The following is a 25,318-nucleotide window of genomic DNA, read 5'->3' on the forward strand; positions in this document are numbered from 1 at the left end:
ACACACACACAGAGAACAGAAGGCAGACCCATCTTATTCAGAATAAAAAGTGAAATTCTTTCAATCAACTCTTTTACAAAATTTACATGGCATTGATAATTGGTCAAATTGCATATTAAGAAAAAAATAGAAATAACCTTAGAAAACAATTGGGAAATTATTCATTATTGCATCTTCTTGTATAGACCATCTTTTAACTATGTCAGCAGACTTTTAGGTCTCTAGTAATAACATGTTACTATATGTCATATACAGTATTACATATTACTATATATTACTTTTCTATGTTATATATATTTTTTTCCTGATGTGTATATTTTTTTATTCCTTTTCCTGATGTCTTTCATTTGGGAGTTATTGAATAAATAGAGTACTAAAAGAATCAAATACGTGTGAGAAAAATAATGTATAGGGAAAAATATAAACACTATCTGTTTAAGAACTACCCATTTAGGTAATGTTTTGGATAGCAATTAAATTCTTAGAAGAAGATATATTTTTGTCCAAAAGTGAACCAGTCCCTTTACATCCCAGTCCCAAACAAAACTTTATTGTATTGTTATTTTTAAATTTCCCATTTCTGACTTTGTTCTAAATTCTGCTCATGTGTGTGTATATCTGTGTGTGCGCGTGCTTGTGAGTGTGTGTCTATATTTACAGAATTTGGCTTTTAGGATGTCATAAGGAAAAATGGTGCCATTGTATTACAGAAAAGATAAGGAATAAATATATAGACTACAGCAAGTACATGCAAAAATTAATTCCATATGGATTTGATAATCTGTAGTTGGTTTTAGCATGATATAACAATTTTATTGCATATCATTGTGCTCACAGTATTACGTAATTTGTATCAAAAGTGTTTTCTCTTGCTGCGAATGGCCAGCAAACCCTGTGCTAACCTATGAAATATTATCCTTTGCTAAGAAAGAGAGAAGGCCTGGGGTCAATGTTCACAGTAGAAGACCCCATTTGCCTCAAGCTTATTCTCATTTATTGTAGTGTCAGGCCAATCACAAATCTTAATTGGCTTGTTGTGTAAAGATGGAGTACATTTCAGGCATGGGAAAACAAAGGGTGCATGACAGTCTGCCAGAGAATAATCAAATCAGAGATATACAACAAGGGTCTTTGTGTCCTATTGTTTTGCTAAACATTGTATACAATGTATAGATAATGGAGTTTCCCCCTGGGACTGCAGAAATGCCTGGGAAGAGCATTCCCCAGTCAGGGTGGTTACACCCATGTCTCACATTCCAAAAGACCCACACGCCTCCCAAGCTAACTTCAGCCCACCAGAAATCTCCCTGTTACACTTTAGTTAGTCAAGCATTGTGTCTAATCTCATCATCCTCAGTTATAACCCCATCACTCTCCAGATCATTTTAAATAGTAATAGCTATATATTAATCATATCCCTATATGGAGTCATAGTCATTGCAATACAAAACTGTCTTCACCAGCATGACACCTCATTTTTAGAACTGAGTTTTAAATGGATTATGTGTTGATGTGCACAGAAAGATCAGAACGAATAAAAGAACTAGTTGGCATTAATCACTCTCTTCCTTGCAATCCCATGGTGCTTTATTAGTTCTTAATTTAAGAACTTAATTCATTCTGCTTTGATTTAGTATAATTTCTCTGCAAGCTCATCATCTTTCCCAAACTGTGGGTTTCTTGTATAGTGTCGTGTCCCGTTCATCTTTCATATCCTACATCTAGTAATAGTTGTTCGTATATTAAATGGTCATAACTCAAGAGAATATTTTTCCCTTTTTTTTTTAGAGTGTGCTTTTTAAATTTCTTTCAGAAATTTGGTACAACTGTATAAAAGTGAAGATGACACAGAAATTTCAAAGAAGATTAAGACTCACTGGACTTCTCTGGGCCTAGAAGATGTACAGTTTGTAAATTACTCTGTGCTGCTTAATCTGCCAGGCCCTTCTGCCAGCTCTGTGACTCTGAGCAGCAGTGGCCAATGCTTTCATCCTAATGGCCAGCCTTGCAGCGAAGAAGCCAGAAAACACAGCAGCCAAGATCTGCTTTACTCATATGCAGCCTATTCTGCCAAAGGAACTCTCGAGGTAATATGACCATTTGTCTCTGTCATTTATAGTGAAATGGAATTAGAAAACAACAGCTTTCATCTAAATTGGACTAACTGGCAAGACGTAACATAAAAAAAGTAACCATTAAAATGTTCTCAGTGTGGAGGTGCCAGGGAAGGGGAAGGAAGATTTGGATTGCCTGACCTTCTTCTTGTCATATTTTGAAAGTGAAAACATGTTAAAAGAATTTAATTCAAATGTGTTGAATGTGTGACTGAGTCATTCACATTTTGCTTAGTTGGTGTAGGACAAGTTCATTTTATTCTTTGGTTTTTGAAGAGGCAAATGTTAATGGATGGATATGGACAGAAAGAACAGAGGTGAAGGCCGTGGTGTTTGAGATTGTGTACACACACAAGAAATGAAGAGGAAAATCGACATGATTATTCACAGATTCAAGATGTGAGATACAGTGCTTCTGCTTTCTTGATGGAGAACACAGGAGATAAGGAGCCAGATCTGGATTATTGCTTTACTATTCCTGGTTTAGCCAGTTCTTTGGTGGTGGGTGAGGTGCTTGGCTTCTAGAACCACATAGACTGGTTTCAAATCTCAGTTCCTACAGCCCCCATCGTGAATTATCCAGCTAGGGCCAAGTTTCCTCATCTCTGTAATGGAGATAAAAATAGTTGCACATTTACAAGATTGTTGTTAGCTAATATATATAAATCTTGGAGGACAGACCTTAGCCCACAGTAAGGACCATATACCAGTTAGATACAATATGTATTTGGTTATATCTCCTTTATATAGGCAAATTGTCTCTGTCCGTGTAAAAATACCATTTTCAAAAGCACATTGTGTTTCTTTTACAAACCTTTAGATTGCCTCATTTAAAACGAATGAAATAATACTGTTTCTGATTATTGTTAATTATTGGCACAGATTTTTAAGAATCTACCTTGTTAACTCTAATTAATATATTAAATATTTAAATCATTTGAAGTTACTTTACAGATACATTCTTTTTTTTTTTTCTTTTCATTTTTTGGGGAAGGTGGAGAGAGTCCATTTACAGGTAGTTCTACATTGTCTGGGATCTGTTATGTCATTCTCTGAATTTTAGGAGAAGGACCACATATAACCACTACCTTGGAAAGCCTTATTAATTACATGTTAATATAATATTAATTTCTGTGGTATTTCTAGTGTGCGACCCATGTCATTTTATTTGATTAATATATACTTTTTCTGGTAGGCAATGATGGAAGTTTACCTGTGTGTTAATGAAAAGAAAAGGAGGCCGGCCAGCGCTCTTCTGCTGGTTCAGAAGCTCTGGCCTCACGTCAAGATTCTTAAGTTACCCCACATATTTTCTTTCAGACTTTCAAATCTTTATTACCCCTCACATCTCCAGCTCCCTCTTTATTCCAGTTGATTCATCTCCTCACTTTAAAAAAAAAAAATTACAAAAAGTATCCAAAACACAGAACAAGACAAACCCCATAAGCTTGTGTGGGTTCTTGGAATCACCCTCATCAATTTGCTTTTCGATTTATTATTCCTTAACTTAGGTGATATGGAAAAGCCATGAAATTACAATTTGCGTACCTGTTTCCTCAGCATGGGCCTGTAGTGATCCACTGGGCCCATTGAGTTAGTTTTTTATGTTCCCATGTAGCCACACCTCTGAGAGTTCTACACATTTATCTTATCAGTTTAAATGTTTAAATTTTCCTGTTTCATATGAAAGAAACCAAGGTCTACTATAGAATTGTGGAACTGCTTAAATGTCCATAAAGGCATACATCATTTTGGGACCATCTACCATTATAAATGCTAAAAAATTACCATTTTTCAAAAAAGAAATATTGAGAAAGTTTTAAAGAAGCTATTAAAAGGGAAAAATAAACTTTGCTATCATGTAGACATTTGCAGTAAGGCCTAAATGAAAGGGAGTAGTGTTAGAGGAACTGAAATGCAATTATGGATAAAACAAACACCTTGTATTTGAAGAAATTAACCATGAGAATTAAATGAAGACACCGATGATAACTATTTTTAGAATTATATTAATAATTCAAATGTATTATGCTAAGTACATAATAATTTAAATATTTATATCAATAAATCTATTGATGTCGATTTTTTAAAACCCCAACTATATTGGCATTATGATTTTCAAATGCAAAGCAGTTCCTAGGTGACTATTTTATATGCATATAGAGTATTTGCATATATTTTATATACATGTTTTAGACAAGTATATTATTGAAACTCACATATTCTAATTAATAGGATGTGGGTGATTTTCTGTATCTCTTCAGACCATTCCCTAATTAAAATCAAGCTTGAGAGGTTGCTGCTGATGATTCAGGCATACCTACTTTGTGATTTTGAGTACACTGGGTTTGCATGAATTTCTATCAGGCTGAGCCATTAACAACTTCTTAAATTATTCTCGTCTGTGTGCCAGCAAAGCTCCCTGCTACTTTTGCTTTTGACAAGGTTATTTGTAGAAGAGGAGTGCCCCTTTTGTTTGAAGTGCTGTCATGTCCATTCATCATATGACCATTTTGTATAAGCTTCCAATTTTTGCTTTCTGGTAACAGTCTAAACAGCATTTGTGATATCTGAGATCTACTTCGAAAACCTACTTAGTGCCAGCATGATGGATGGTGTACTTTGCAACTTCTTTGTAATTCATTGTGCACTAAAAGGTGACATTGTTTACCCCATCATAATGACAGGTGGGTCAGTAAAGGGGTCCTAAGGAGAGTTGTCCTGTCAGATGCAAAATACATATTAAAATGGATACATAAATAATTTAGCATGAGTGAGGTTAGCTTCAGGGAATAAACAGTGATTTATATTTTTATTAAAAGATAAATATCAACTATAATATCATCATACTGTTAAAGACATTGGTAGTGAATGCTGATAATGTCTAGTCAGTTTTATAAATAGAATATATGGCTTTATGCAATCCCTGTGCAATTATTTCTTTTGTCCTTTGTGAAATCCACATAGCTGCAGAAAAGCAAAGGAAACAATTAATATTTAATATAGGTTGGTAAGATTGGAGTCTACCGTGTTTATATTTTTGAACAGAGGATCTGTTTTCATTGTAATACAGTTTATGGATTTGGAAATTTTCTTTGTGTTAAGTATTATTTTGTGTTTGGAAGTAAAAACAAAGAATGCAATTTTATGGAGAAACTTATTTTCAACAACTCATTAACTGTGCATAAGATAGATTGTCATCAACACATTTATCACTACCCCATTCCTCAGAGAGCCCAGAGTAGCACCCTTCCTTACTAGCTGCACAACTGTGGGTTGGTTACTTTAGTTCTCTAAGCCTCAGTGTTCTCATCTGTATAAGGGGAATGGTATAGTGCCTCCATTGGCTGTGGCGGGGAATATATGATATAAACCAGGTAGGGCATATTGAGTGCACTTAGAACAACTCTGTAGCTTTTAGCTATTATTATTACATGGTATAAAATAAAAACATTTAAATGGCAGAAATTAAAGTATGATAACTATATATCATAATTTGAAACTTTTATCATATTCTCTGAATGTAATCTTCCAGTCTTCTGTTTAATATAATAAGTGTTAATTATTAGGGAGGAAATGCCTTGTTAAATATGAATACATATGTTATCTATACTTAAATGTTTGTTAGAGAGGTTACATCTTCTACCTGGGAAAGGTAACCAAAGCCTATTTTATGGAATAAAAGTTTTGAAACAAAGATAGCTGAATTCAGTTAAGTGGTTAAAATCCAATGAACATTTTTCCCTTTTCATTAACACAAACGTGGCATTTTTAGTGAGAATGTGTTTGACTACAAAGTTCTTATTTGACTTAAGTTATTTCTAAAGTCTCTGAATAGGGGGCGCCTGGGTGGCTCAGTCAGTTACACATCCAACTTTGGTTCAGGTCATGATCTCACAGTTTCTGGGTTTGAGCCCCGCGTCGGGCTCTGTGCTGACAGCTAGCTCAGAGCCTGTAGCCTGTTTCAGATTCTGTGTCTCCCTCTCTCTCTGACCCTCCCCTGCTCATGCTGTCTCTCTCTCTCTCTCTCAGAAATAAATAAAAACATTAAAAAAAAATTTAAGGTCTCTGAATAGTCATAATTAAGAGTTATCTGACAGAAAATTCTAGGTTTGCATTTTTATTTTGACATAGTATAAAGCATACTTCTTACCAAATTAAGTGATAATTTATTAATTAAGTAATAATTAAATGATAACATTCTTAGCAAATTTAATTTATATTTTAATTTCCATAAAATGCTAGCATTTAAATATGTAGCTTACATATAAAATGTATCTCGCTTCACTGGGTACTGCAAATTCAGTTTTTTTCAAAACTAGAAAGATCTGTGGAAAAGTTGACCCTTAGGTTTATGTATTATTTCAATATGCTAATCTAATTGATTTAAAAAGTTTTTTAATGTTTATTTTTGAGAGAGAGAGAATAAGAGAGCAAGAGTGGGAGAGGGGCAGAGAGAGACAGAGACCGAATTCAAAGCAGGCTCCAGGCACTGAACTGTCAGCACAGAGCTGGACATGGGGCTCAAACCCAAGAACTGTGAGATCATGTCCTGAGCCGAAGTTGGACACTTAACTGACTGAGCCACCCAGGTTCCCCTATCTAATTCATTTTAAAAGAAGCAGAATCTGCCCTATTACTTTCATGGCCTCTAGGAAGAATTCTCTTGAATGAATTTGCAACTCCTTCAATATCCTTACCTTAATAAGTTGAGTATCATTTATTAAATAAAGTACCCTGTGATTATTAATTTGTTTTTTCTTATATTTTAATTTGATAGTGAAAGATTAGGTGACTAATAGAGCATTTAGCCATCTGGGTCTCACTCATAACAGGAAACATTCAACATTCAGCAAATACATACTGAGTACCTCTTAGGTACAAGTCACAGGGGACAAAGTGATAAATAAGAAAGCTCTAGACACTGTCCATATGGAGCTGGCAGTCTAATAGGAGAAACTGTCAGATAGGTAATTACAGACTGTGTGGCTCAATATTGCTATGAGGCTATGAGCACTAGCAAGACATTTAAATATTCTAAACTCCAGTTTCCTCATCTATAAAGTGGGCAGAAACACTTCCCAAATATGAATGTTCTGAAGATAGACTGAACACCATTTATACAATCTCTGTATCAAAATGTCTAGCGCCGAGGACATAAATGGTTAAATATTGATTTTCTTTCTTCCCCCTGTATCGTGTCATAACAGTCATGTCCACATCAATCTTTCTCCCAACCCTCCTTTCCTTTCTGTCTCTCTCAAAAGCACTATGTTCAATTTCCAACTTTTAAAAAAATGTTTATTTTTGAGAGAGAGGGGTGAGGGGAAGAGCAAGAGAAGGAATCACAGAATCTGAAGTGGGCTCCAGGCTCTAAGCTGTCAGCATCAAGCCCAATGTGGGGCTTGAACCCACAAACCGTGAGATTGTGACCTGTGCCAAAGTTCGAAGCTTAACCAACTAAGCCACCCAGGTGCCCCAATTTCCAACTTTCTTTTTTTTTTAAGACTTTTTAAAAATGTTTATTCATTTTTGAGAGATGGAGAGAGACAAAGCATGAGTGGGGGAGGGGCAGAGAGACAGAGGGAGACACAGAATCCGAAGTAGGCTCCAGGATCTGAGCTATCAGCAAAGAGCCTGATGTGGGGCTCGAACTCACAGACAACGAGATCATGACCTGAGCTAAAGTCAAATGCTTAACTGACTGAGCCATCCAAGTGCCCCTTAATTTCCAACTTTCTAATAGCAGGGGTTTCCTGTGAACTCCTTACCTTCCTTCATCTCTCTCTTGCTATTATACACCTCTTATCTTACTCTGCTTCTTAACTCTACTTTGCCAAGGCCTAGAGCTCAAGCTTCAACCCATACTTCTAATGCATACCCATTTCCATTTTCAACCACCTAGGAAAGCCCTGAGTTATATATTGCTCTACCACTTAAAAGGCCAAGTACAAGTGCCCCAGTGGTGGCTGGAATGGTTCAAGTCAGCTTCTTCCTGCTAGTAGAAGTCAATTCTGTGCACTTTTCCTAATTCTGGTCTAATATTTAAACCAAAAAAATGTTTAAATGCTACATATCAGGCTCCTCATCCCCATACCAATCCCACCATCCTCCTCACCCACCCCTGATGAGATCCCTTTTATAAGCATACAACTTCCCTGCACTCAGTACTCAGCAAGAAACTGTTTTGCCAGTTACAGCATGGCCACATTTGGGCAGGGTGCACAGAGCCAAGAACAATGCCATTGGGTAAACAGTGCACTCAACTTCCACTTCAAACCCCTTACACATTCCATCCAGAGCTACAGAGAACACTCAAAAGTCAATAACAATATTGTAAGGGGTAGAGAACTTCCTACTGATTTCTATTTGAAAGAGGAAGTTCCTTAGTCAGATAAAGTTTACCTTTCACATAGGGCTGATGGAAGATTGAGAGGTAAATTATTTCCAAGAAATTTCCTCAAATTATGTCAGATGTAAACCATTCTTGGGTAATTGTTGCAAAATACCAACTGAGCTTCTGTCCACTTTCTCAAGCAACTGACACTGGTCCATCAGCTTCCTTCATTCATAAATTTTCTGAAATTCCATCCTTAGCTGATCCGTACCCCAAGAAGAAAATCCTAACAGAATAGTGCTTCACTTTGGTTAAATTCCTGTATTACAATAGTTTTCATTTAATTTTCTTATCCTTTAGATGGGTGTACATCATATGTGAGATTATAAAACATTTTGCAAATTTTTAAAATAATTACTGTATATCAAAACAACTAACTACTCTGGTTTTTCTTTGTTATTTCCAGCATAAAAATGTGGCAATCCTGTCAAAAAGCCTTATGTTCAGTATATCATTGTAGCAGATAATTTTTTCAGCAAGTTAAATATTACATGTAAAAAAAGTGATAAAATTGACAAGACACCTCTTCATCTGATCTTTCCCACCAAAGACCACAAAATGGTGTGTGTGTCTCAAGCTTAGTGCTGGATTCAGTTGGGAATGTACTAGTACAGCACATGAGCTCATATCCCTCTGATTGGTTAGGAGTGCATTTTAACTGATTACTACTTGTGTTCTAGTTATTAAAGATTTTAAATAACTAAATATGATTTAAATGACTAATCATTATGTAACATTAATCATCATTTAACATTAAAATATTAAATATTTTATTTAGTTTCCTACTTATGCCAACCCCTAATTGTTATTGATCAGCTAGAAGACCATCTTGCAGAGTTTGAGAAGATGATGTCTGATTAGTGATGTCTGCCACAGGAGGGGAGGAAGCAGTATTGCATTTCATGCTTCAGTACAGTGTGGTTTTCATAAAGATGTCCATGATGGAAATATCATAAAGATGGAAAGGATGGTTCATGATGGAAAGCTATTGAGTGAACTTGAAAAGGAAGTTTTAATAAAATTCTAGGAATCTCTGAATTCTGAAGTCTTCATAAATATTAACATAATAAGCCCTTTTAGAAAAGACAGAGGTAAACATGGAGGGACATTTTGATTTTACAAGGATGTAATAGATATAAGAACTAATTTGAAGAGGATTCAAAGCTAGATTATATAATAGTAAATTTCTGAAGTAAAACTTGTATTTAGGTGAATAATGCTTCTGATGTTATGGTACTTTGTCAGTATAAGAACTGCTTGGGTTTACCATTTCTGACTCTGAGTAGAAAATTACTGTTTTAGTCAAAGCAGCAATGCTTTTCAAACATTCTGTACATTCAGAATCTATTAGAAAAGAACTGAGAGGATCCGGAGTGATTGATTTGGTTGAAAATGTCAAGTCTGAAAAGTTTCAAAGCATACATCATTTCATAAGCATGAATAATTTTTGCTACCTCAAGTTAGAAGAGAAACATGGCACTGGATTGTTCCTTAGTGTGGAGCCCCAGCCATCTGCAGGCGGATGGCCCAAGATATTCTTCTCTGATCTAGTTAATTTCCATGATTCTTCTGTTTATTTTACTTAGCTGACTACAGGACATAGCAATTCTATTCATTGCTCTTAGTTATTCCCTTCTGTTGCTTCTGCTCAGGATTTTTTTTTTTTTTTTTTTTTTTTTCNACAAATGTAATAGAGTATCACTTTTTAATGTTTTGATTTTTTGCTATTGCTAATCGTCTGCTATGATTCCTTCTAATCAAATATTTTACTACAAAATAAAATTGTATTTTAATATTAGTATTTATTATTAAAATGTTCTACTTTTTCTCTTAGCTGCTTCTATGTGACCCACCACTCTCTGTTGTCATTTCAGTACTTTAAATATTTTAATGAAGTATAAAATATTTGTTTTTTGTTTGTTTATTTTAGTTGTTGCTGTTGTTTTAAGTTCTTTGTTCTTATTCAAAAATTAATACATAGACTTTAAATAAAAATTAATGTGTAGACTTTTTTATATCTCTCCCTGGTTAAAAATTTTTAAAAGTAATGGGAACTAGTTTCATTTTATTCTGCATCTCTCAATTATCCCCTCCTATCTGTCAGGAAGGTCCTCAGTGAAAAAATTGGTGCACACAAATGAATAGTTCAAGAAGTACATAGGTTCCTGTTCATTTGATATTTTCCAAACAGATTAGTCAGATGTAACTAAATCCTTGGTATTTGGATATAAATTAAACATAGTACCCCAACCGTTTGAGTGGATGATTTTCTAGTGTGACAGAATACATTCAATAAGAAAAGGTTCATTGTGGCAACAAGAATGTGTGGAAAGAAATGGCTTGACATTTTATCATATCATTGTATATTGATTTGTGTCTCAGAAAAATTTAATGTGCTTTCTTGTTGCTGTGATTTTTCAGTTTGCTTAAAGGTAAATAGGGAAGTCTTTTAGGAAGGACCTGATTCAGAGGCATCCTTTGAAGGCAATAGATACATTTTTATTATCACCTGTCAAACCATGAGAACATTGGTGTCTATAATTATTGATTTTTAATGCATAAGCCAAAATAAATCAGCTCAAAGTGCATAAGCCAAAATAAATTGGTATAATGATGCTGTGTTGAGGACTATTTTTGTGAAAAAAGAAAAAAAAAACCCTCTTAATGTTAAAATGCTTGACTCTATTGATATGCTATTTAAAGAAAGATAATGAAAGAGCTCTTTAATTAAAATTTCCATTATTGAGACAAGCTATTGTTATTTTCCAATGATGTAAAATCTCTTTTACAGAAGTGGTATTTTTGTAACTGTCACACCTTTCTGGTATGTATACAAATAAAAAGTTCAAAGTCTAGCCTACACCTTCTCAGTCCAGCATATTTTCCCCCAAACTCTCCTAAGTATGAAAAACATGTTCATTAATATAACCAATTGAGGGATATCCCTGTTTTAATATGGTATCACTAAATCACACATAAATAGTAGGTAGCTTAAAATTTTGAAATGAATAATATGAATTCTCTCATTTTTCCAATGTGATTATTAATATTATGTGATCATTTATTTAATTAGGCTTTTAAAGTCATAAATAAGCAGTTATTTATATTGTAATGGTATCAACAAACTCAAAAATTGTATTAACAAGGCATTGATTTAATCACATTTTAATCAAAACAAAAATATAACCCAAAACCATTCTGACAGAAGTGTTCTTAACAACTAGATTTTTTTAAGAAATCCATTTGAAACTACAGCTTAACTTTTCAGAGTTATTATATGAACTGTAGCTAACAGTTAGCTAACAGTGTATGGTGGACACCTGGATGAGGGCTGAGAAAGGTGGATGATGGACCTTTCACTGAGGAAAAACAAAATATATAGATCAATCTAGACACATAGATAGATAGATAGATAAAATATAGATGATAGAGATAAATTATAGACATAGATAGAGATATAGATAAAGATATATATGAGTCCAGTGAGGTCCTCAAGAGAGTCAGGTTCAAAGTAGAGGAGGCACATATACTTGGCCAACAGGGAAATACAGTTCATCAGGTAGGTAACATTTGAAATGGGCTTTAATGTATGAGTAAAGTTTTGATAGATGCAAATGAATGAAAGGGCCAAGGAGATATTCCATGCCAGAAATGTTTCCTCTAACAGATTTGCTGATATCTTGGTGGTATTCACATGTTCTCCTAAACATAGAATTGTTTCTTCGCATGAGTCTTCTGTGGAGGCCCTTTGCATAAAACTGGTAAAACTAATTAGTTCCAGTTGAGAAGGGTGGGAATTTAGAGGTCTGGATTCTCCATCTTTATTCTCTCATTGTTTGCCACCTTAATGCCTTAATGTTAACTCCTTGATGCCTCAGTGTATAGATGGTATAGTTTGAAACAGTGCATTTCATATAATTTTATCATTGGAAAGCATAACAATTACTATTTTAATGATAAAAAATACAGAAAGCAAACCTGAAAGGAATCATCTTGGCTTATAAGAATATGTGTTTAATAGACCCCTCGATGTGGTACTTTTCAAGGAGAAGGAAAGGGGCAACTACATCAAAGAATTCCCGTTAGGATCTCCAGAAAGGCATACAGTATTAACATTAATGAAAGGAGACTCTTAAAAATAAGAGATATTGATGCAGAATATAAGACAACTGTATGGATGGTAGTGGGAAATATGACAGAATGTGTAGTTTGGGATCATGTTCTAAAATCCTTGAGGGCCACCTGAGTGACTCAGTTGATTAAGCGCCTCACTTCAGCTCAGGTCATGATCTCACAGTTTGTGGGTTTGAGCTACACGTTGGGCTCTGTGCTGGCAGTTCAGAGCCTGGAGTCTGCTTCAGATTCTGTGTATCGCTCTCTATCTGCCCCTCCCCTGCTCACTGTCTGTTTCTCTATCTCTCAAAAATAAATAAGCATTAAAAAAATAAAAATAAAATGCTTGACTACTAGATTGGCACATATGGTTGATTGCACAGGCTGTATCTTGCATAACCCAAGGATTTGTCATTCACAACTGAATATGTGCACAGCCTGAACAGTTGTACATGATCGCTTTGTTTAATTTTGAAAAGAACTGAGAGCCTTTACATGGTTTTCAAGTCAAAGAATGGTATAATTGTTCTTGGGCTTTAAGGAAATTAATCTTGTAGTATTTTGTAATATGATCCAAATTCCAAAAACATAAATATGCAATATACCAAACTTGGTCATCTGTTCGGGGGATGAATTGGGTTTGTAACTTATCTAGAAGGAAGAGGGCAAAGTTCAAATGACTCTAAACCTTTGTGTCAAGTTACCAGAAGAACTATATACCCTGATAGAAGTAGAAAGATCATGTTTGTGGTGATTAGGTCAGAGTAAGAGTGGAAATAGTTCTCCTGTGACTATTACAAATTATTGTGAATGATTTTGTCACTCTAAATGGACAGTTTGCTATACTTCTTCCTACAAGACTTTTCTTTGCCTTTTCTTTTTCAGGCTGAAGTCATTGATGTGAGTTATGGAAATGCAGATGATTTGAAAAGGATACAAAAAATGAAAAATACAACGAATCAGATTGCGCTCCTGAAATTGGGAAAATTGCCATTACTTTATAAGGTTGGTCAATGACTGTTGCTGGTGGGGTGAATATTTTATTTTGTTTTGTTGGAGTTACATGCCTCTTAGAGTAGAGAGAGAGAGGCAGAGACAAGGAAAGAAGGAGAAAGAGAAGCACACCGAGTCAGAGAGCATCACAGGAAGTTGACTTCCAAAAATACGATATGTTAAATTAAAATCTTTAAGAAAAATAGTTGATGCCATTATTAAATACTTGAGACAGAAGATACCTGAAGCCAGGCATTGATGAGTTTGTGGGACCTTGATGAAACTGGCATACTCTACATAATAATACCGACATAGAATGCTAAAATTGAGAGCCAGAGTGTCCTCTCCTTAGGACATATGTGAAACTTCTATTATCAAAACTGACTAATTACTATGTGCTTTGTGTTAGACAAGTATCTAGCAGATTTATACTCCTTAGTGATTGATTTTGTCAACTGTATAACTTCTCAGCTACTGACTGTGCTCAAGAATTTAATTAAGATATAATATGCTAAGGAGAAATAGAATTTTGATTTATTTTATTTAAATAGAAGTTTATTAACACTTATCCACTAGATGCATTTACATAATTAAAGCAGCTCTATCTAAGTATCTCATAATGAACACCATGAAAGACAGCCTCTACTGCTCATTCTTAACTTCATTTTCTTTTTCTATTAAAAAAGAATGGTCAGTGTAATTGTGGCACTGGCTCTCTCTGGTTCTGAAGATATATTGGGTTTCTCTTCATCAAACACTTAAAGATTTTTGCTTCCTAGATCTAAAAAAAGTTTCTAAAAATATGTTTGTATACTCTATAAGGAGACAAGAGACCAAGTGTGCCTCTTTTTCATTACCTTCCATGGATGCCCTTATACTTAAATCAATGCCTGATAGTAGATAATTGGCCAGATTTTAAGGTAGTCTTGAAAATGCATTGTTTGATATATATGATATGTGTGTAATGATGTGATATTAGTTTTTAGCAGTGTAAGTTGTCAATATGTATTAAATGACTTAATCATATTTTGATCCAGTGATTCTGATTTAATCAATATATTATAAAGGGAGAAAAACAGATGATAAAGATCGTCAATGATGTGACAGATTTTAGAAATGATACATATATCCAGTTTAATATTGAAAATGATGCTACATTTGTATAGCTGAATACTGTATAATTACAAGGTATAGTAGAACATTCAACAGCATGTGAGCATCCTCTTAAGTCAAACAAGTTGTAAAGAGGCCATTTATAATAATAATTAATAATAATAATGATTGTATTATTGTTACATCTAAAGATAATATGTTAGTAATATGGGGTAAATACTTTTCTAAGTGTTTCATTTTTTAAATTTTCACAATAATCATGTTGTTGAGGTAGGAACCATAATTATCTTCAGTTCACAGGAGAGGTAACTGAGGGAAGAAAAGAAAAAGCAACAGTTAGTTAGATGAAAAAATAAGGATTTACACCCATGCAGTTTCATGTCACATCCTGAATCTTTAATGTGCAATCTTTATGTGTATTGTTATGTGTATTGTTAGAGTAGATATATAGATGAGTGGGTGTTTCAACCTGATCTACCAACACCAGTGTGTTAAAGGGAAACATTAAAAACATGTTAGACTATTGTTTAATGTCTTATATGTGGGGCATAAAAGGTTTGGAGGATGATGGGGTAAGAATATTTTATGAATAGAAATTTTGGAGAAATTGAAGTTCCATTGCAAGCCTAGTGATGAAGGCTTCAATGGGGAACATGGTAGACTGGTGGCTGACTCACCTGAGAAACCTGTAAGTGAGAGATGAGTTTGAAGCTCAGCATCTAATAAATGAGCAGGAAAGGGATGTCTGTGTTTTGATTGGCCTGTGTCTGCAGAACAGAAAAATATATGTTTATATATTTATGTAATATTAATATCTATATCTATATATGCACACACACATACATATTTTCCTGGGGCCTAGAAACAGTGTCTATAATTGGCTCTTTTAAAAGAAATGAAAGTAGCTACCTGTGTAGTCCATCTGGTCTAGAGAATGCACTGATATTTATAGCTCTTGAAAACATAGAGTAGAGCAGTAGAGAGGTAACACAAATTCATAGTGACCTAAAAACTACCCAATAAGCAAAACTGATTTAAACTGGTATATTTTCTAATGAAACAGAAGAGTATAAGGAATTACATATTTTTGTTAAGCTACTTGAGTTGAGGCCTAGTCGAATCTGAAGCTCTCTGGTCTGGACTAGACTAGTGAGAGTGGATTACCTTCTCCTGGCCAAGAAATGTTTTGCCTACTCACACCCCCCAACCCCCTTGTTCTGATGCACCTTCCTTTGCCCCAAAAAGGCTCACCACTATCCAGTGTTATTTACTCCAACCTCTAGGGACCAATTATATAAACTGAGTCAGTGGAATTGTGGATGATTTCTACTTCTTCATATTTTCCCATTGTTAGTAATATGGGCTAGATATTTTCTAAGCCTTTATTATGTACTATATCACATTAATCTTCATAATAAGCATATTATTAAAGTAGGGACTATTATTATCTTCAGTTTATAGATAAGTATAATTAGTCCATGAAGAAAGAAAGAATACACTCCTTCAACAACAGACCTGAACTGGTGGAGGGCAAGATGAAATTTTAAATCAAGGGTGGAGTTTTGATCATGATGTGAGACTATGTATTCTAATTATTTAAGACAAGGCTCTCAAACTGATTACAGGACTTTTTAAGTTACCAATAATCAGAAGAAGTCTTCATCTAGGAGCCGGGGGTCTTGTCTAGGTACATTTTGAGTTAGCAAGTGGAAACAGAATAGCATTGCCTCTGGTATATAAATCCTGCTTGTTCAATCTGCCAGTGATCTATATGATCAAAATGCTGTTTGTGGTAGGGGCCAATTATATAAATTGAATTGGTGAAATTATGGATGATTTCTACTTCTTCCATATTTTCCTGAATTTCTAAATATTCTATAGTGATTGTGTATATATTATGTATGCAAAACAAACAAAAAAAGCCTTTAAAAATTCAAGTTAGATAAGGCATTTGAAAACTTTCCTAAGTGTTTATAGCCAAATATTCAAAATCTTTACCAATAGATTATGAGTAAAAACAAAGCAAGGTTTCTTTGTATTTGACTTCTCCAGAGAATATTTTATTATGAAACCATTTGGCCATATCTACAAAGTAGTGAATTAGTAGTTAATCTAGAATAGGACACAATTATTAAGAACCTGGTATATTTCCCCTGATCATTTTCCTTACAGGCCCATGAGCAGATTTAAATTTTTTTTTTTTAATGTTTAATTGTTTTTGGAAGAGAGAAACAGTGTGAGCAGGGGAGGGGCAGAGAGAGAGAGAGGGAGACACAGAAAACAAAGCAGGCTCCAGGCTCTGAGCTGTCAGCACAGAGCCTGACGTGAGGCTTGAACCCACAAACTGTCAGATCATGGCCAAAGTCAGAGGCTTAACCAACTGAGCCACCCTTTGCCCCTCATGAGTAGCTTTAACAAGAGATCTATGCAGAATCCTCCTCCAGACAGAGCCTTACCACGAATTTAGCATTATCTTTTAGGCAGAAGACAGGGTATCCTTTCTTTAACTTTTTAAATTCTACTCTAGCCATCTCTGTTTTCTGTGGATTATCCAAGATATCTGAAGGAATCATTGATTGTTATTAATCATCTATTAATATACATTCACATAGTAAAGCAAAAGGAAGCATTGATTTAAAAAGTTGTGCAGCGTGGTAACAGCTGAGCTTGCTTAACTGGCCCATCAAATAATTTCTGGGACTGAAAGTGAAAAACAAGGTAATACAGTAATACACCTGGGTTGAAAAAAACAGGGAACCAGTTGATTGTTTTGTGTATCACAACTGCTAATCATGATTCTTTTTTTATAGCATTTGTATTTTTTTCCTTTAATATTTTATTTATTTCTAGGAGAGAGAGAGAGAGAGAGAGACAGTGTGAGCAGGGGAGGGTCAGAGAGAGAAGGAGTCACAGACTGAAACAGGCTCCAGGCTCCGAGCTGGCAGTCAGCACAGAGCCCGACGGGGGGCTCGAACCCACGAACCACGAGATCATGACCTAAGCCAAAGTCGCTCAACCGACTAAGCCACCCAGGCGCCCCATAACTGCTAATCATGCTTCTAAATAAGCATCTGGACTGGGAACATGCAGCTGAATGAGTGAAGAGAAAATTTATCTTCTCTTACTTCTGTAATAGTTACCAAATCAAGTTCAATAATAAATATGGGAGGGATTCTCTGCATCTGAGATAGAGCAACAAGAGAACTTAATTGTGATATTAAGTTATCTCCTAAAAAATGAGTAGAAAAAGAATCTGTGGCCAAGGAGATCTTATTAGTTTTATCATAAATACTATGTACACATTACTTTAGTCTCCATGAAGGGTTTGATAAGAAAATCCCTATTCTGTGTAGCAGAGAGTATGAAAGGCAAATGGCTTTTAGATGTATGCCTTGACATCCATATTTTATTACTGCAGGGAAGAGTCCCAGTTCTCCAGGTCTAGCTTATGCTAGTTGCCTTAAGCTTAAACCTTTGAGAAAAGGCATTAGGTTTACTTTAGTTTTGTATTTTAGTAGTTTATTTTATAGGAGAGTGCTTTACTTCTTTGAGCTTTAAGACAGAATATTATTTTATATGTCATAATGGATTCACTTAGATTTCTCTCAGTGACAATCTGAAAAACAGTAAAGCCCATATGAAGACCCTCACACATTCCCAAATTGCTGAATAGCACTCTAGTATGAAATTTATTTTATAAATGCAATAAAAGCATCTGGCTTTGTTTTTAGAGCCATTTTCACAAAAGGAATAATAAAATAAATTACTGTATACTGCATGACACTAGAAATCATATAAATCATGCTGAAACATGGAGTCTGGGCCACTGTCTAGGTCTACACCCAGTATCAGCTTCATGTCTTACAGGAGTCAAATTTGATGCAGTGAAATTACAGATAAAAACATATAATTAATGCCTTTTTTACAGATAAAAACATATAATTAATTTCATATAGTGAAATTACATGTAAAACTCCACAAATGCTATTGCAGTTTTTTATAAATGGAGTAGCATACACCACATTTCTAGTACTCACTGTTATAAAGTACGGAATCTGTTTTTAGGGGCTCATAAGTTGCTCAGGTTACTAAGCAATTGACTCTTGGTTTATGCTCAGATCATGATCTCACAGCTGTGAGATGGAGCTCTGTATCGGGGTCCACAACTAAGCTATGGAGGAGCCTGTGTGGGATTCTCTCTCTTCCTCTCTCTTTGCCTCACCCCTGCTCTCAATCTCTCTTTCTCTCTCTCTCTCAAAAATAAATGAACTTTAGGAACACCTGGGTGGCTCAGTGGGTTCAGTGTATGACTCTTGGTTTTGGCTTAGGTCATGATCTCTGAATTTGTGAGATCGAGTTCATGTCGGGCTCTGTGCTAATGGTGTTGAGCTTGCTTGGGATTCTCTCTGTCCCTCTCTCTCTCTGCCCCTCCCCAGCTTGCACACACATAGGCACGTGCACGTGTGCTCTCTTCTCTTAAAATAAATAAATAAATAAACTTAAATAAATAAACTTAAGAAAAGTCACTTAAAAAGATATCTGTTTTTAAATTTTTCTTATTTATACTTTATCCTTATGATTAGAGTTTTAATGATCTAGGAATCCAAATGATTCTGTAATTTCCTACAAATGAATCATTTTCCTTTCTATTTATCTGATAAGATTTATATTTTCATATGAATTGCACATTGTTTGGCCAGTGTGGAACTTGACCAACTACCCCTGAAGTTTGTAAGGGATCCTTACACAGGTAGGCCTCTCAAAAGAGCCTGGAGAGAAATGAGAGATAGGAAACGACTGTCAGGTGTTTGTACTTTTTAATAAAATATTTCCCACAGATTAGGAAGGAGGAGCATTATTTAAAGAAAAGAAAGCTTTGTACCACTTACTTAAATTACAAAATAATTAAATTTAAATTGTTGACTTGGGGATTTAGGAAATCTACAGATGTTAGTGATTTACCAACCAATATTCAACAAATGGACAATTGGATCATCAATAAGAATTCTTCTAGTTTAGGTAAAGTAAATGCTGAGGAAACACTATAGTTGAAAACTGACTTCACATGAAGTATTTGCATGCTTTTCACTTTTGCTGAATTATATTTTGTTTCATTTATTCCAGTCTTCTTTTCTTTTTTTTCTGATGACATTAATTCAATCTCTATGATAATTGCATTAAAAATATTATTTCTTTTTATTCTAGTTAATAAAGAATGGCATTTACTTTAAGTGGTAGAAGTTTAGGATGGTAAACCTAAAATTTAATTTCCTATTTCCTAAAATAAAAATATGTATTTAGTTAAAAGCATCAAAAATATATGGTGCTAGTACAATAATATAGCAATGTAAAAGGATTCAACAGTTTTGAGAGATAAAATATTCATGGTATATCTTGTGTGTGTGGTGCTCATCGATCCAATCTTATGTGTCATGTGGCAGTTAGGCTGGAAAAATAGGAAAAAAGAGAAGACACCCTTTAAAAAATTTTTTTTAATGTTTATTTTTGAGAGAGAGAAAGAGAGAGAGACAGAGCACAAGCAGGGGAGGGGTGGAGACAGAGAGATACAGAATCCAAAACAGGCTCCCGGCTCTGAGCTGTCAGCACAGAGCCCGATGCGGGGCCTGAACTCACAAACCCTAAGATCATGATCTGAGCCAAAGTCGGATGCTTAACAGACTGGGCCACCCAGTTCCCCCCGTAAAACCCCTTTTTATTGAATGTTTTAATGCATTATAATTTTTCCTGTTATTAATCATCCTAGCGGCATGTGGTACTTTATGAATATTTCAGATGAAAAAATACTTAAATCAGCATCATTGTATGGTGTTTTCAGGTGTGGTTTTGGATATGGAAGCAAACTTGCTTCTTTTTTCTTAAGAAAATTTTTCAAAGTATTTTAAGAAAATAAAAAGGAAACACTGTCTTGATACTTAGAAAGGGGATGCTTGCTTACTGACTTATTTAATGAGGTACTTCATACCCAGTTCTCAGAAGTAATTACAAAGGAACAATGCTCCATATTTTGTCATTATAAGACTCTAGATTTGCTCTGTTGAGTACAGAAAACCTGGTCAGGACTAGAACACAAAATCAGAAAACAATGGTTTAATGCATTTAAAAGCGAAATCTGCTATTTTTTTTTAAATCAGAATACTTTCTGTTTTCCACTGACTAGTTATTTTTCTAAATGACTTAGACCAAATACTGTTGTATCTACAAAAGTTAAGTAGTTTTTGTTGAAATAGAACTTCAGTCATATTGAAAAACCTTTGGAGTATGTCATTATTCTGCCATTTAGCAGTCAGACTTTAAGAAAGTGAGTTTAAAACAAGAATTGCTAATTGAATGCTTCAGATCCTATTCCTAATATTAGTTTTAGATGCTTAAAACCAAATCAGTGTGGATCCCTGGGTGACTCTTGATTTTGGCTCAGATCATGATCTCATGGATCCTGGGATGGAGCTCCACACTCAGCCTCTGGGCTGATAGCATGGAGCCTGCTTGGGATTCTCTGTCTTCTCACTCTCTGCTCCTCCCCACCTCATGCTTTCTCACTCTCACTTTCAAAATAAATAAACATTAAAAAAAAAAAAAACTAAATGAAGGTATATCTACAGATCTTCAAAGTCTGTAATGAATAAATACCATAATTTGGAAATCATGTCTGTATTTTACCTATGCGATAATATAATTTAATTATATTTACTGTTTGAATATTATAAAATCATAACAAGTGACATCATGTATTAGATTTTTGCATGTATCTTGTTGTTATATGGTCAACAGAAATAATCCCCATGTATTCACACAAGTTTGGCACCACAAGAAAAGGTAGAAAGCATCTTGTTTCTCTTAACTAAAGGTTATGGCATAAATTAAGAAAAGCAAGAAATAAAGAATGGGAGAGACAGAACTCACAGACAAGGAGGGAGGGAAGGAAAAATCAAGGAAAAAAACCAACTGATTTCTTTTAGTACATTCCCTAAAGTTACACATGTCTCAGATATTTTCCTTATATATTACATAATACTCTAAAATCTGAAAAAGTAAGCTTTAGGCATTTTAACTTTTGGTGATTATTTGGACTCACTAATATAGATGTCTATTATGGCAATAACATGACTTTGTGGTATTCCTGAGCTACTTTTAAATATTCCAGTTTTTCCCTCTCCTCCTGTATATGGTTGACTACTTTTTAAAAATTTTTCCTGTTGTAGATAGGTGTCCTTGTCTTTCCAATCTGCCGTATTTGCTCCATTTTCAATAGGTAACTTGTTTTATTATTCTTATTATTTTATAATTTAAATGTTTATTTCTGAGAGAGAGTGCAAGCAGAGAAGAGGTAGAGAGAGGGAGGAAAGAGGATCCAAAGCAGGCTCTGTGCTGACAGCATACAGGCTGATGTGTGGATTTAACTCAGTAACAACAAGAAGCACCTGAGCAGAAGTCAGATGCTCAACCGGCTGAACCATCCAGGCATCCTGGTAACTTGTTTTAAATCATGAAACCCAGCCTGGCAGAATGCAAGGACGGTGGAAACAGGTTCAAGTCCTATCTCTTTTTGAAGGTTATGTGACTTCAGAATATTATCCAACACTTCTGAAGTCTTAGAAGTTTTGATTTTCCTCTTTCTTTCTTTTAAACAAAAATCTTTACAGTTGTGATAAAAATAATCCCAACTCTTATATGGTATGAGCATTAAATTTGAAAATGCAAGCATAATTCTTATTAAATATTATTATTATTAAGTCCTTAAAATCCAAATGACATTCTAATGAGGATGGACATGAATTTAGTAATGGGAAAATGACAGCTCTCTCAAATTTGCAGAATTGAGCTGAAGATAATAATACAGTTATTGGATAAATCAATTATAGAAATATTCTTTCTTAAGATTGAGCTTTATTTAATATTTCTCATTAATATTGCATATTTAATATGCAATATAAATATTGCATTATTTAATACTAACAATTATGTTGAGACGATGTAGCCTAATTTGAATCTCAAACACAAAACTTAAACTGTCTCTTTAATATTTTTGTGTGGAATAAGAGAGATATAAGTAGGTAGAGAAATGAATGTTAAAAATAAATATAAAGTGACTACTAAGGATGAATATAAACAATGATCTAACAGGATAGTACCTCCTTTCAATTTTTACATTCATTAGTGTTCATTTTTATGCATGAACTTTTATGAGGTGGTAGAATTGCATAAAGTTATGGAAATAATATTTTGGTAATTAAAATTATATTTACAGAGAAGTAGCATAAACGTATACAAAGTTTAAATCTATTGTGAATTTAATCATGTATGGCTCCAAAAACTTAATGAAATTGCATAAATCATAAGGTTATTGTAAAAATTAATTGAAATAATACATGTAAGTATTCCACACAATGTCTAGAACATGCTAAGAACATACTAAGCACTATTTGAAAGTATGCTAATATTTTATTTAATCACATCAAAATAGTTTACCATGTGCTAGATTTTCTATTTGTGTTTTATTAGCATTTTTATTTGTTTTAATGGTCTCTATTCCATTGAGTCAAAAATCTAGGATCTATCTGGTGTGTCTGGAGGTGACTAATTTGGTTAAACATTCGACTCTTGATCTCAATTTAGGTCTTGATCTTACGGTTGTGAGTTCAAGTCCCATAGTATTCACTAAATTGTATAATCCTTGACTTGTTTGTTCTAAGTAAGGCTTAGTACTTCAGTAGAGAGGTTAGATTATTTTAGGAATTATGATGTTGAAGATTTTCTTACATATTTGAATTTAGACTATCCTGATACTGACTTTCACCTTGAGATTTTTGCATAGTTCCTTTCATTTCTATGTTAAAATTTCATACAGGGTGTTAACAAAATTTAAAAAAAATTAAAAAGTAAATAAATCCTTGGCTCTAAACTTAACAAAGTTTTTTAAAAAGCCACTTGATGTCTAATTATTAATTACTATCTATTTAGCTCTGACCTCTTTCCTCTCACTCTCCATCTCTCTCTCCCTCTCTCTGCCTCTTAAAAAAATAAATTAATTATTATCATACTGAGGAACACATTGCTAAGGAATCATAGGCAATAGCTTGGATATTACTCATTTGCTGTTGCTCTAAAATATGTGGAGACAGAGTAAAATTACTTCTGGGAAGGAAATATTGAATCATTGAAAAAATTAATATTTGTTTTGCAAAAAAAATACCTCTCCTTAAACTTTATCTAATTAAAATTACAGCTACACCATGTATTGTAGCTGGTTTTGAATTCAATAGACTTCCTGTTTTTATAACAAATTAACCTTTAATAAGCTATAAAACCTTAACCCAGATATGCAAGCTTAAATTATTCTCACTTGAACTTTGAAAATAATATAAACTCAATAAAAAATTATTTTAATAAGTGATTATTAACATATAAGTTAATTTATTATTCTCATAAATATTCATTAAATTGCTCTTTAACTAAAAATATATATTTAGTGTGTTTATGCAAAAGCTATTGGGAAGGTTTTATAGCACAACATATATTATAGTTAAAAATAAAGCTTTTGGGGTTTTAATAATGTGCAGTTTGAAAAAAAAGCCCTTCTATTACAGATAAAATGAAAGTTATTTTTATTTACTAGAGTCGAATTTCCAAATTTTACTCAGTCTTTATGTAATTTTATTGTATATTTTCTCTTGTATTGCATTTTAGATTACACCTCGTAATCTCATTTAGTATAATAAATTTCTTATGAATTTTCTTTTTTTTAAGTTTATTTATTTATTTTGAGAGAGAAAGAGACTATACATACACACAAGCAGAGGAGAGGCAGAGGGAGAGGGAGACAGAATTGCAAGCAGGCTCCACACTGCCTGCTCAAACAAACTGAGATCATGACCTGAGCCAAATCAAGAGTTGGACACTTAACTGAATGGACCACCCAGGTGCCCCTTGAATTTTCTTAAATTTGTAATAAGTGCATTATTTGAATATTATAGTCATCCAACAACTAAATCTTTTAATACTCCTACGACACTAATAGTTCCATTCATAATTCTACATTTTAATAAGTTTATATTGGAAAATTAGAAAAATTCATCTCTATAATCCCAGAAATAAATGTAGTGTGATAGCAGACTTCACTTTGGACTAGTATTCATACTCAAGCAAGCACTATAAGGAGATTCTTCTACAAGATCATGCTTATACTTAAATTTTCAATTATAGTTTTCTTTTTGTTTTTATCTAAATCTAATGAGTTATTAAGCCTATGCTCCCTATTTATCAGGCTTGTTTTGTTAAAAGCATATAAATTATCCACATCAAAGTTCTTTTACAATTTTCACACTAAGAAGTTTTCAAGCTATCTTAGGATAAATTCCATCATATATAAAATGAGTCATTGAAATGCAATAGAATCCCTTACAGTTATAACTTGTAATGCTTACTTGACATTGGTTCAATATGCAAATTAATGATTGTTCTAATACAATTTCTTTGCCTTTAAATAGTAACATATCTACAACTGAACAATAGTATAACTTGGCCATGGCATTATGGATATTAAAACATCTGTGATAAAATCTAAAATTTA

General features: G+C 33.9%; 1 protein-coding gene across 1 annotated transcript in view; it reads left to right on the forward strand.

Annotated features, from left to right (window-relative positions):
* The window catches only part of LOC144225293 (inactive N-acetylated-alpha-linked acidic dipeptidase-like protein 2), a gene marked incomplete at its 3' end in the record, with an annotated part of 388,961 nt that overhangs the window by 316,340 nt on the left and 47,303 nt on the right, over positions 1-25,318 (forward strand). Inside the window, exons 4-5 of the mRNA XM_077756473.1 lie at positions 1,814-2,087; positions 13,510-13,629. Of these exons, the coding sequence (XP_077612599.1) occupies positions 1,814-2,087; positions 13,510-13,629 (394 nt within the window). The remainder of the gene's footprint in view (positions 1-1,813; positions 2,088-13,509; positions 13,630-25,318) is intronic.

Source organism: Crocuta crocuta, unplaced genomic scaffold (assembly GCF_008692635.1).
Source record: "Crocuta crocuta isolate KB4526 unplaced genomic scaffold, BGI_CrCroc_1.0 scaffold496, whole genome shotgun sequence".
Classification (NCBI taxonomy): domain Eukaryota; kingdom Metazoa; phylum Chordata; class Mammalia; order Carnivora; family Hyaenidae; genus Crocuta; species Crocuta crocuta.